At 25.2% G+C, this 13,210-nt stretch overlaps 1 protein-coding gene across 6 annotated transcripts in view; it reads left to right on the forward strand.

The window, feature by feature from the left end:
* Nucleotides 1-12,989, forward strand: part of LOC129958329 (uncharacterized) — a 70,030-nt gene extending 57,041 nt beyond the window's left edge. For all 6 annotated transcript variants that reach the window (XM_056070760.1, XM_056070777.1, XM_056070783.1 and 3 more), the window contains exons 3-6: nt 525-719; nt 2,534-2,751; nt 3,875-3,953; nt 7,454-12,989. In XM_056070760.1, coding sequence (XP_055926735.1) covers nt 525-719; nt 2,534-2,751; nt 3,875-3,953; nt 7,454-7,648 — 687 coding nt within the window. In that variant the 3' untranslated portion in view covers nt 7,649-12,989. The remainder of the gene's footprint in view (nt 1-524; nt 720-2,533; nt 2,752-3,874; nt 3,954-7,453) is intronic.
* Nucleotides 12,990-13,210: the final 221 nt, after the last annotated feature.

Raw genomic sequence — 13,210 nt, forward strand, 5'->3', positions numbered from 1 at the left:
CCTTTAGTAAGAATAAATAAAAGTTTCTTAAACTTGGGAGTTTTACCTGAAGAATTTTTCATCATCTTCAATGAATTTGCAAAGAGCAGTAATAAAGTATTGTAAGCTCTTACAACTCTTACTTTTTGCAATTTTCTAATTTTTGAGGTCATGTAAATAGTGTTTGAATAAAATAATGAACGTGCACTTTTGAAAAATATGATATGCGAAAAAGTTTGAACGTAGAAATGGTGCTTATTATAAAATGAAGTATTTGAAATCAATAAATTGTACAGTTTGGCCTTTAATTGAATTTTTGTTCTTAAAAAATATTTTAGAGACATATTTTTAGAAAAATGTTCAAATAAAATGAATTATATAATTTAGAATTAAATATTAGTTTAAGAAAAGCTAGTTTAGATGTAGGGAAGACTTGACTGCAATTTTTGTTCTTTTTTAATATATACATATATATTAATATTTTCATAATAATGATCTTAATAATTTTTTGATCTTAATAAGTAATTAATTCATTTTTATTGCAGTGCCAAGGCATTATTGAAGATATAAGAGCAAAATTAGAGGATGCAATTTATGAAGAAGATGCGGAACTTTGTCCTGTTTGCTTTGATAAATTTGCTGATCAATTCCATCGATTAGAATTTTGTGGACATGCTTATTGCAAAGAATGTATTTTGCATTGGTTTCAAACTTCCAGTCATTTTCCTTTATGCTGCATTGTAAGTTTTATATTTTTAACTGAGAATTGGATTTAAAATTATTTTGTTAGTTGTTAAATTACTTTTAATTAAGAGTCTTTTTTTTAAAGGGAATTGATAAAGTAACATTTTTCTCTACCCTTACTTAAAGTTTTAGTAACCTTATGATGATTATCTTAGATTATGGTATTCATCATATTTTTATGATGAATCAAATTTTAAATTCCGAATGACAGATCTCTGTTTGAGTTTTGTTTTTATGGAAAGATGTATTATATTATGGGGATTTGTTATACATGAAATTACTCTGGATAATAATTTTTCACTAAGTTCATGTAGTCAGAGGTACTTGATTCTTAATGCTGAACACAGATATCACTATGAACAATGAAGTTTAACTCTTGTTTCGGAGGTGCAAGAGGGCCATGATACAATACACTTAAGGATGAAATATCATGATTGTTAAAAGACTGGGAGGAATAAATTTATTTTTTATGCATTGTAATAAGTAATATTTAATTTGAAATTTTTCCTTGCTTATATGAATGAATAAAACATAATAAAATTTTAAATAAGTGCTAAAATTACAGCAAATGTTTCTCTGAGGAAATAAGAATTTGTTCTCCATATTCCCAATCCATTAATGGTTAGTTATACCATAAAGAAAATATTGTTATGTAAGATAAGTGATTCCAAGTATTTTCTCAAGTATGTGTTAGTCTCTTCATTTCATGACTTTCATATAAAATTTTTCCATTATTTGTGGGAAAATAATAACATTATGTTCTGCTAAAATGTTACTGGTTTGATAAAGGGATTTAGATTGTCACTTGATGTAAACAAGTGGAATCTATTTATTGATTCATCCAAATTAGATCCAAAAATGATTTTACTGTCAAATGGTAATGAATTCTATCCATTCCCAGTGTATATGCTGTGTATATGAAATAAATTTATGTCATATGATTGGAATATCTGTGCTGAAAATTGTGACATTTTTTATATATCTTCAATTAAGCTTTACAAAATTTTGTTGCTTCTTGGAAGAAACATTTTGATTTCTTGTCATTAGTTGAAATTATTTCCTCAAATATTAAAATTACAGAAGATATAATTTGTTACAGTTACTAAAAAAATGAAACCAGAAATATGACTTGGTATAATTACTGAAGAATTTTGAGTTACCTTTGTTTCTATGATGATATCCAGGGTAATTCTTCCATATTTTTGCAACTTATGTGTTACTGAATTATTTGTATGGATATTATTTCTTGCTGATTGGTTGTAGAGTTGAACTTTGATGGTTTTTATTGTAAACTCACAAATTTGGCAGATTTCTGTTCTTTTTATGGATTCTTTGCATTTTATTTCTTCTCTAAATTCATGCTTTTTTGTTTTCCATGTTGGCAGAACAATATTTCTGACACAATAATAAAGAATATATCTTTGCTACCAAAGCTCATGATTCTTATGAATTTCTGCTAACATATTAGATCTAAATGAAATAATTCAAAGATTTATGCATCGATTGCAGACAATCCTATCTGATCTATGCTTGAATATCCAAGAAACTGTATCATATAAGAAAACACTGATGGGATACTGCTAATATAAATGTAACAAAAGTATAAATATATAAAAATTATTTATTAGACTTAAAAATTGAATTTGTATTCATATATAATTAATATATAAGTGAAAAATATACATATACCCTATTGTGTCTTCTGTAAACAAAAATACCACTTCAGTAGTATTGGGTTTTTAGACATTGAATCAATACAAATATTTTTACTTTTTATTAATATATAAATTTTTATTTATTTTCTACATAGTCATGTGAATCCCTGGTTGTTTTGGAAGACATACAGTGGGCAGCTAAGGAAGTGAAATTGTTCGATAAAGAAATTTACAAAAAATCTTTAGTTGCATTTGTTCAAAGTAGGGATGATGTGAGCTATTGTCCAAGTCCTGATTGTCCAATGATCTATCGAATTAGTAATGATGGAACTGTGTTCAACTGCCCTATATGCAATAACTCTATTTGCACTCAGTAAGTTTTTTTTTTTATCTTTATGTTAAATGTCATACTAAATGTCATAATATATATTAATGTCATCATAATGTATATGCCAGTTAAATGTCATCATAATATATATGCTTTTCTATTTTACTTCTGAAAAAACAAGTTCACATGTGAAAGCTACTAGTCACACTAGTAATTATTTCTAGATATCTAGAGATTTTACATTTGGATTTTTTTTTTTAAATTTTTTCTTAGCTGTCTAATTTTTGCAAAAGTGAAGTATCCATATTTAATGGAATTTTACTTTCAAATTCAATATTTTAATTTGAATGCATATTGGTACTAATTCTAATCTTAAAAAATGTTTTCTGAATATTTAAAATCGTTTAAATTTTCTCCCCTGTATATCTTGGAAATGGTGCAATTTTGTTCAAAGTTAGCATGTAAACATTACAGAAGTTTTGCCAAACTTTCATTAAAAATGTTAATAATTTTATTACTAATCCAGAATACTTGCAAAGCTTTTTCTTGTGAAATTTAAGAAGGAAAAGTCCTATTATTCTTTTCATTAAATGATAACTTGGTTATTTTAATATTTTAGTTTATTATATCTCCTCCCCTTATAAAATCTTTTTACATAATTTATTGTCATAAATTATTATGTCAATATATATACTTTAACTTGAACACAATATTCATTTTAGTTTTATATAATCAAATTGTTAATCAGTTTGTCGAAAACATGAACTTCAAAGCAATTTATAAAAAGTTATTGCATTAAAAATTTTAAAATCTAAAATATTTATTAGTTTATTCTTTATTAAATGGTAACAGAATCATTAGTTGATGTTCAGATCACACATTCGTCATCTGTCAAAATTTTGCATTAAAATCTCTAAATAATAATTAAAAAAAAGATTAAAAAATAGTACTATTTAACTAGAAATATACTGCCTATTCATAAGCTGTCATTCTTCCTTAATTTTTATGTATGTCAATTTTTTTTTCTTACACTTCATTTTTTCTTATATAGTTTTTTAATTTAAATTTTATTTCTAAATTAATCTTGTTTTCTCTTTATAATTCTTTTAACTTTATATTAAATTTTGTTAGTCATAAAAATCATGAGTCATTAATATATTTTTTACAGATGCCAAGAGCTGTTTCATTTTGGGATGAGCTGTAACTTGAATAAAGTTTGCAAAGGAGACGAAGACTACGATTTTAAAGTAAGTCTAAATTTTGTGCCAGTTTACATTCTTTTTTTTTGTTTCCTGTTAATCATAATTGATAATATTATTTATAATAAATATCTATAAGTAACGTAATTTAAATTCAGTAAAAATTTGACTTTTACTTATTTTAATTAAACAATATAAATAGGAACAACTAATATACCTTAAAATAAATTCAATATCAGATAATAAAAAATAGTATTAATTTTTTTCAGGGCATGTAGCAATGCTTCTGTAAAAATGAAATTTTTTTTTAATGTCTTAAAAAACCCATTTTGTGCATTTATGCATATGTAGATCCATGCACTTTTTTGAGCATATGATGTTTTTTTTTCTTTTATAACAATGCATACTTTTAATTCAAAATTTTAATATATATCTTTTTAAGTTTAATATTTTTATTACAATATTTGTTTAATATCTTTTATTGTAAAATATAGCTTATCTTTTTTATTTGTTAAATAAAAAATATGAAAATGCAAATTGTCATTAATTAAAATATTGTCAACTTTTATAACATTAAACATAAAATTCTGTGATTGTTTTCAACATTTCTTAAAATTACAAATTATCATTTAATTTCTGTGGATTAACTGTTTCTGGAAACATTGACACCAATATAATCAAAAATTTTAGAAAGGGTAAATTATTTCTGCTATAAAAATTTGTCATGCTTATATCAAAAATGAATAAAAAATTAATAAACATAATATAATTTATATATTTTTTATTATTAATATTGCTTTTTTAATCTTAGTAAATATGGTTTACATATATTGATAGATTTAAATCAATTGACAGTGGTAAGAGAAAGAAAAAATATATCTACACTTATGCAGGGTTGCCACAACACTGGGAGAACTGGAAAAGTGGGAAAATATAGGGAATTTAAAAATCTATAAAATGGGAAATTCAGCAGATTTTTGAAATTTCTCTTAAAAACTTGGAAAGTATGCAGAATTTTAAATTTCTTTTTTTTTTGTAGACAATAGTTCTAAAAACTGAACACCATTCGTGATTGTTAAATCATGGAAATTCAACTCTTTTCTACTCGCTTAACCTTTTATTTGGCATAGATCAGTCTAGTATCAAAAGTAGAAACATATCAATATTATTGGAATAGTGAGTACATCTACTTAAACACTAGTGAAGCTACTGAAAATCGAACAAGACACTTTTTAGCTGAGTGTTTTATATATTTAAAGAATATTACAAAAAATATGCTTGAATGCTTATACTGCTTTTTATTAATGCATCTTGTTTAAATCTACATTTATTGAAAAGTAATCTATCTTTATATGTAAAGCAAATGGCTGATTTGTTTCAATTTTCATATTCCAAAGCACCTGAATTGATTTCCATTGACCTGAATTGAATGAATTTCCATTGCATGTTCAGAATGTGCAAAGATTCAATTTGAAATTTTTTTTAGAAAAACTAAAAAGTGAATACAAAGAACAGTGCTCTTCATTTGATGAAAAAATTCATTTAGATGGTTTCTATTCTACTGTTTTGAGATGCAAAGAATTTTCTGATTTTTGGGCTTTGGGAAAACAAAATATAATCAAACAATTTTTACATAGAAATTTTTATATACAAATTAATTAACTATCTTTTACTCTAGTTTTTTTAATTCTCAACTTTTTTTCAAATATATTTGATAACATTTGTTATCTTCCCTTTTGGCTAGAGATTGATCAAGATGCTGACCACAGAATATTTACTACCCCCAAAAATACTTTCGATTTCAGGTTCATGCCAATTACATTTAGATTCTACTTCTGCTTTTTATAAATGGTCATAGCTAATCATTATTAAGCATTGCAATTACTTGAATTGGAAGTCTGACAATATCAATGGAATTCTCAGTATAAAGGAAGTGGTTGAAACATATGATTTCATAATTATAAAACTAATTTATTACTAAAAATCTCTTATTTTCTCAAAATTAGCTCTCTATCTAAAACAACTACTAATCATATAGCAATAATTAAGTATTTGAATAAATAAAAATTAGGTGTATATTTTAATATTACTATTTTATTTGTGACCCCAATTGTTATTAAGCTTAAATACTGTTGCTGTTCTTTTATGGAATTATTGCCAAGATCTGATATATTTTGTCTGGGGCTGTAACTCTGAAATAGTATTATTTTAGTAGAGAAAGTACTTTTAAAATTCGTTTTTTAGTAAGCATCCACACCCAACACATAACTGCTTACCACAGTTTTAAATTTATAAAGATCATGATTAGAAAGTTTCAATAAATTATAATGAATTTAATAAATAATGGAAACAAATTCACAAAGTTAAAATGAGATCAACTGTGTAGTTAGATGTATCATGAAAATAAAACAAATAGCAGTTATACCATTTATAAAAAGTATTTTTTAAGCCAACATGAGATAACAACAAGTCCCATTATATCCACATTCATCAAGTGAAGAATCTTAATTCAATAAAACTGTTAAAGTCAATGAGCCCAAAGGATGAATTATTTTTATCACAATGTTAAAAGTAGTAAAATCATATGACTAAAAAAAAAATTAAAACCAACATTTGGTGAGATTGGTTTGGTAAGTAATAATTTTTAAAGGATGGGGATATTTAAAGAAAGAAATCATGATCACTGAAAACTTACAGCTACCAATTAAAATTTTATTGCCCTGAATTTTAGGCAGTCGATTAACGTAATTATACACCACAATGCACTAGAATTCAATATAGTACAGTAAAATGCCTTTTGCACATTTTCAAGGGATCACTTGAAAATGATATTAACGAAACTTGTGATTAAATGTCTTAACAGCATACTAAAGGGATTTAATTGCAATAAGAACAAAAATAATGAAATATTATTTTTTAAAATAATCGACCAGAATGACTCTCTGTATTCTCCTTGATCAAGCTATGAAGGATTAAATAGACGCCAGGTAAAAGTTCATCTATAATATGAAAGAAGTTCAAAAAATTTTTGAAATGCAAAATATGTTGCACTGTCTGTATTTTGTATAGACCCTTTGGGATAAATATTCTATTATTTCAACATATGTCAGTACTCATTGTTGAAAAAAATGGGAGCAGAAAAAAAAAAAAAAGAATCATTAAACATTATATTAACATGCGTTACATCCTTGTATCTATCTTCTGTTTCATCGGTTTCCAGTATACACAGCTTTATGTCTGTCTGTGTATTAGATTTATTATATTCAATGTCAGAAGAAATAAAAATAAATCTTAAATCTTTTCAAGAAAATTGAGCACATTTTGAGGATTTTTTTTGAAAATCAAGCACTTGTACCATGCTTGATTTTTAAATTTATGCATTCTTTTTTTTAAAGACTATTATGATTGATAAAATTTTTTATTAAACTAATTATTATGAAATGAATTAGGAAAAAAAATAATACATGAATGCATTATTAGATAAATAAGTTATAAAATTTGTTAATGATATATAAAGATTTAATTGTTTACTCTTAATGTAATTTTAGATGTGGATGGAAGAAGATCCAAATGGCCGTAAAATGTGCCCCAGTTGTTCGGCACCAATTGAAAAAAATGGTGGTTGCAATCATATGACTTGTTGGAAATGTAAATGTCATATGTGCTGGTTATGTCTTCAAGTATTCAAAACTGGAGATATGGTATATGACCACCAACCTGTTTGTCCAAAGAGACAATTATAAACTTTTCTTTTGGTAATGTTTGATAATTTTTTTTTTCTATGTTGTTAAGAACTAAGAAAATGATGAATTAAGAAATAATTTTATTAAATTATAAATCTTCTTCAGTTAGGTTTAATTTTATTAGGTGACAAACCTTCTTCAATTTATTTTTTTCTTGGTTATAATTCAAATCAATGAAAGTCCTAATAATTAACTATATTGCCAAGTGTTAATTGGGTATATTTGGAAGGGTATCTAAATATTATAATTCATATCTGAAATATATTTTTATTAATGTGATTTTTGATACAATGCAATATATTATATATTTGTCAAAGAGCAGTTTAAATTGCAGTGTTGTATATCTATATAAAATCCAAGAATTGCAATTTGTAGAAAATATAGTCCTTATAGAAATGTTATGTGGCTTTTATATCTTTTTTAAAAATATATATCCAAGTGTCTTAATTATTTTATTATATGTAGATTTTTCTAAGATTGAAGATTACATTCAATGCCTTATTAAGTGAAATATTCCAGATTTTCCCTTGTACTGGCATATTCCTTTAATTTATACATTAATCTACTGAATTTTTTATAAAATTTTACTGTACGTTCTTACAATGTATTAAATTATTTTCGCGTATTTTATAAACTACATAATTTATGTACAGTTGATAAATCAACTGCAAAGCTTAGTAGAAAATTATACAACAGCAAAATTCTATTTTTTTTATAAAAAGGCAGAGCTTAATATAAAAAGATTGAAGAATTAAAAAACTCCCAATTTATTTAATATCCAAATTTCTTATTATTTACACTTAATAACGAATTAATTTTTTAAAAAAAAAACTTTAATGAATTGTATTTACTAAAGTTACTAGTTTAATATTTTTGTTAGAGTAGTGATGATAGAGTCGCATTAAATATAAGGATGTTAATTATTACATTGTGAAAGTAATTTTTTTGTGTCATTTAATTGGATTTTATCATTAAATTGTTATGAAATAATTTTTCTGAGTGAATTTTAAATGTTCAAAAGAAAAAGGTAGGAAAAAATATTTTGCTGCTTTATTATTTTCTGTGAAAGATTTCAGTATTTAATGTATTTATTTCTTGTATTTCAAATGACAATAAAAAGGAGAAAAAATTGTGGTGCAGGGTTTTAAGATATGGCAAATTTGTAAATCTTGTTAAAGTAAATAAATTATTTCATTAGAGTTGTTTACTTTTTACATTAATCTTTTTTGCAATTCTTAAAACTTGAATTTAATTTTTTATATCCCAGTAACATGGCAAGCATGAAGATATTGGGTCCAGCAAAGTGCCTCTTTAATGAGGTCAATGCTACTTGCTGTATTCCATAGTAAATGCTATTGTTAAATCTTGAACCTGTAGATAGTTTATTATCTACAGGATGTCATCTATTTTCAACTTTTATGCTTATTGAATTGGAGTCAGATATGTCAAAGATATTCGATTCCTTTTTAACTGTAGCAGGAAGTTGATAGGGATGTATATAAGTGATTTGACTGCATTTATTGCTTTGAAAATGACTTTTTAAATTTTTTTTTTGCAAGCAGTAAAGATGAAATTAAATTGTATGACACATAATGACTTTGTATGATGTCACCAGATTGAATTTTACCACAAAATAAACTTCCTTTATAACTCCAAAAGTTGAAGTCAGAGTCATATATGGTCTACATTTCTTTTAGTTTCATCTTTCATTATCAGCATTGTCATTAATCATTTTATAATGATATTAATATTGCAGCAGACATGCTGTATATGGAGCTTTAGTATTACTTTATTGTCACACTTTATTTGGTGATAAAATTTGAAGATTGAATCTGTTGTTTCACTAGGTGACTTGGTTTGATAAATGCAATGTATTTTCAAATAAATATGAAACTTTCCCCAAAAGTAGGGATTGCAGTATTTATTTGGAAGCATGTCTGGCATTCACACTGCATCAGATAATTCAATGTTTTCAATTCACCAACATAATTAATTTAACCCTGGAAGATCCACGAATCCTGTGGGAAAACTTTTGTTACAATTTAGTACAAAGTTATATTTAGTGACAAGTTTAATTCAGATTATTAGGAGCTGAATTAAAATACTGCAGTCTTCTCTGAATTTCAACTGACAAGAAATTAATCTTTATTAATTAATTCTTCAACTATCAGGAACATAGAAAGTTGTTCCAACAAATCACTTCATCAATGACTGAAATGTTATTATACATTCAGATGTCCTTGTTTGACGAAGATTCAGGTACTGGATAGTTGACCAGTGGATTAATGCTGCAACTGAATTAAAAATATGAAATCATTTTTCTATAATGAAACTTCCACACCAATCTTGATTTAATCAGATTTTTTTCTTCTTTATTGCTGTTGATAACAGTTTGATTTATGTTTGACAATGGCAGATATGACGTTTTTTCATTTAATTTCACTAACTTATTATTTTTTGCAAAAGATGTTGCTCATCCAGTTTTTAGTAATTTAGTTAGTCTTTTCATCAGAATTGGCTTCTCTTTTATACCAGTTGCATGCACACTCGTCCAATATTGTTGAGTTACTTAGCTCGTGAGTATTTTGTATGCATAAAATATTGAATAACACTTTTACAGTAGATGGCACAATGATTATTCTGATGCAGTTCTTATTATTTGATCTTCAAGAATAAAACTGACAACCAGGAAAAAGACCCAACTACAGATGTGTTTTGTGGATGGTTACTAATTTAATCTTTGTGCAAATAATGCAGTTATGCTGTGATGTATCCACTTTCTTTTTGGGAATTAGTTGTCCTGAAAATGTCTTGAGTCATTAATTGGTGACTTAAGCCAGAAACTTTTATATTATTATGAGCATATTTTGGCTACTTCATTATATGAATCTTTCTAATTTTTATAATGTAAGATAAATCAAATAGTTGTGATGAAATCCTTCATTTGCAGCATTTTCTAAATTTGACTCAAAATTAATTCTCTTATGAGGAGTAAGATATATATTATTCCATAAAAGTGTATATTTAAGTTCGTTTCAAATAATATATTAACTTTTTCCTTAGAAATTAATGTAATTGTAGCAATTACGTTTTATTAAGGTCCAAAGGAGCTGTTTTCTCTCTAAATCATTAAATAGAGTTTATCAACTGGAGTAAAAAATATAACCTTACACTTTAGTAAGGTTATATAAAAAATACTTAACACTTTACTTAATAATAATTTTTAAATAAGAGCAATTGTAAAGAAGGATTTTTTTTCCCTATTTAAAATTAAATGGGAATAACAATTTGACTTTTTTTTTCGTCTTATTTAATGATTTATAAATGTCATTCTTCTCTAGAGATTAGTTTACTATTTAAAATTATTACAGTCAAACTTCGCTTAACAAACACCTTATAACAAATCATTCACATGAGCAAAGCAAAATGTTAAAACAATAATTCCGTTAATGAGTGATATTTAGGTAAATGATGATATTTATTTGCAGAATTCTGTCTATCTGGGCAACTAGTGAGTATTTAACACTTGTTTGTTCCAAGTTATTTTTCCTAACTAAAAGCAGAATTCTGTAATGTATAATTAATTAAATCATGAAAAGATTATGTGATAGTTTGGAGACTTTATTTAATACTGTTTATGTGGAGCCACAGCTGATGATTTAATATTACAATACAATGCTGCTGCCATTGAAAGAAATTTTATAAGGAGATGTGGAAATAACGGCCTCAACATAGTAGCAAATTTCCAGTGAAATAAGAGAAATGTTGCAAGCATGAAAAACTGTTGCATGGTATTTTGAAAAACATCCCATACTCCAAATATAACAGTAGTTATGCATGATACGTATTTATTTAGCAATAATATTATGTCTTATTTTTGCCAAATTTTAAAACATATGCAAAAATAAATGTCTAGACAATTTTTGTGCGAAAAGACGTGTATTTATAAATAATTGCTTTATTATGAATTTGAATGGAACTCATTATTCTACTTTATACTGACTGTTTGGAAAATGTTTCACTTTACGAGAAAGATTCGGAAACAAATTATGCTCATTAATTGAAGTTCCACTGCATTTTTAAGGGAGAGATAAATTTAAAAAATCAATTGGTATATTTTTTTTGTAAAATATATTAATGCTAAAATAAAAAAGAATTAATTAGTGATACATTTTTAAAAAGTTTTTAAAAATTTGAGATAATTTGAATTGAAATATTTTATATTATGGAAGAAATCATGGTTTTCTTTTAATGTGAATGACATTAGGAATGTGATACTTTTCTAGTTTTCATATTACGTATATTATTGCAGATTTATTCATAAAGGGCAATGAATTTTGTTTATGGTTGTAAAATTTGTTTGAATTGTCTTGTACAGTGTCCTTTTAATTTAGAATAATTGGGGAGACAGAGTTATATTGTGTACTATTCCAGTAATGTCACTTTTACCTCTTTAGAATGTACTTTTACCTCTTTAGAATGTACTTTTACCTCTTTAGAATGTATGAAGTGGGATTTTTTTTTCCATCAGTCTATTTTTAAGAATATTATAATTATTTTTAAATTTAGACTATAGTTATTTCTGATATTTTGTTTTAATATCTTGCTTGAAAATTTATGACTATATTTCTTATTTCATTTCTATATAAACTAAAACTGATTTATAACTCTTAGGGTTTTTGTTTTATAGATAGCTTTATCAAAAAGATTTTATTCTAATATATACTTTATATGTTTTTTTAATAACTAAATATTCTCTAATACAGAAATATCTTAATATGATTTAAATAAGTTTAAAATAATCTGCCATTTTCTGTTCTCAGCTTGTCATGGGTATTTACATATATAGGAATATTTAATTTTTAAAAAAAGTGTTTATTATAATGCTTTTTTAACTTGATTTTTCTGAATTTATATTATTATTAATAATACTGACATTTTATTAAACTGTTAATATATTCATTAATAATTCTACTAGTGTAATTATTATATGGCTATTAAAAAGCCATTTCTAAATACTTTTCCCATTTCTTTTGTCAAAAATTTTAAACAATAAGTTGAAATTATAAAATTTTAATTTTTTTAAAAATCTAAGAATAGGAATAACATTAATTTTAATATATATTTCCTCATACACTCTGGAAATCAAAATCTTTCCCACCATACTGGAACCAGTCTTTGTAAATGCCATAGCTAAGTATTGTATGGCATTTTGAGTGAATCGATATAAAAATAATGTATTTGAAAATTGCTATATTGGATTATTTAAATAAAATACATGCATTTGATGTAAGCAGCAATATGTGTATATTTAATTATAAATAAAATTCATTTATAAGGCTTTGTTTTATTTTACTTTTTTTGTCTACATATCAACTCATGGTTATAAGGATGGAAAAAATAAAACTATCAAAAATGTGATTTCTGGTAAAATAAGTGCAACTCTAATGATGTAGTGATACAGCATCTGAAAATTCATAGCTCTTTTGCAATTAAGGAGCATTAAGAGTTGATGAAGATGCTGGTAATGGATCCATTACCAGCTAGTCAAGAATTAAAACA

Source organism: Argiope bruennichi, chromosome 2 (assembly GCF_947563725.1).
Source record: "Argiope bruennichi chromosome 2, qqArgBrue1.1, whole genome shotgun sequence".
Lineage (NCBI taxonomy): Eukaryota > Metazoa > Arthropoda > Arachnida > Araneae > Araneidae > Argiope > Argiope bruennichi.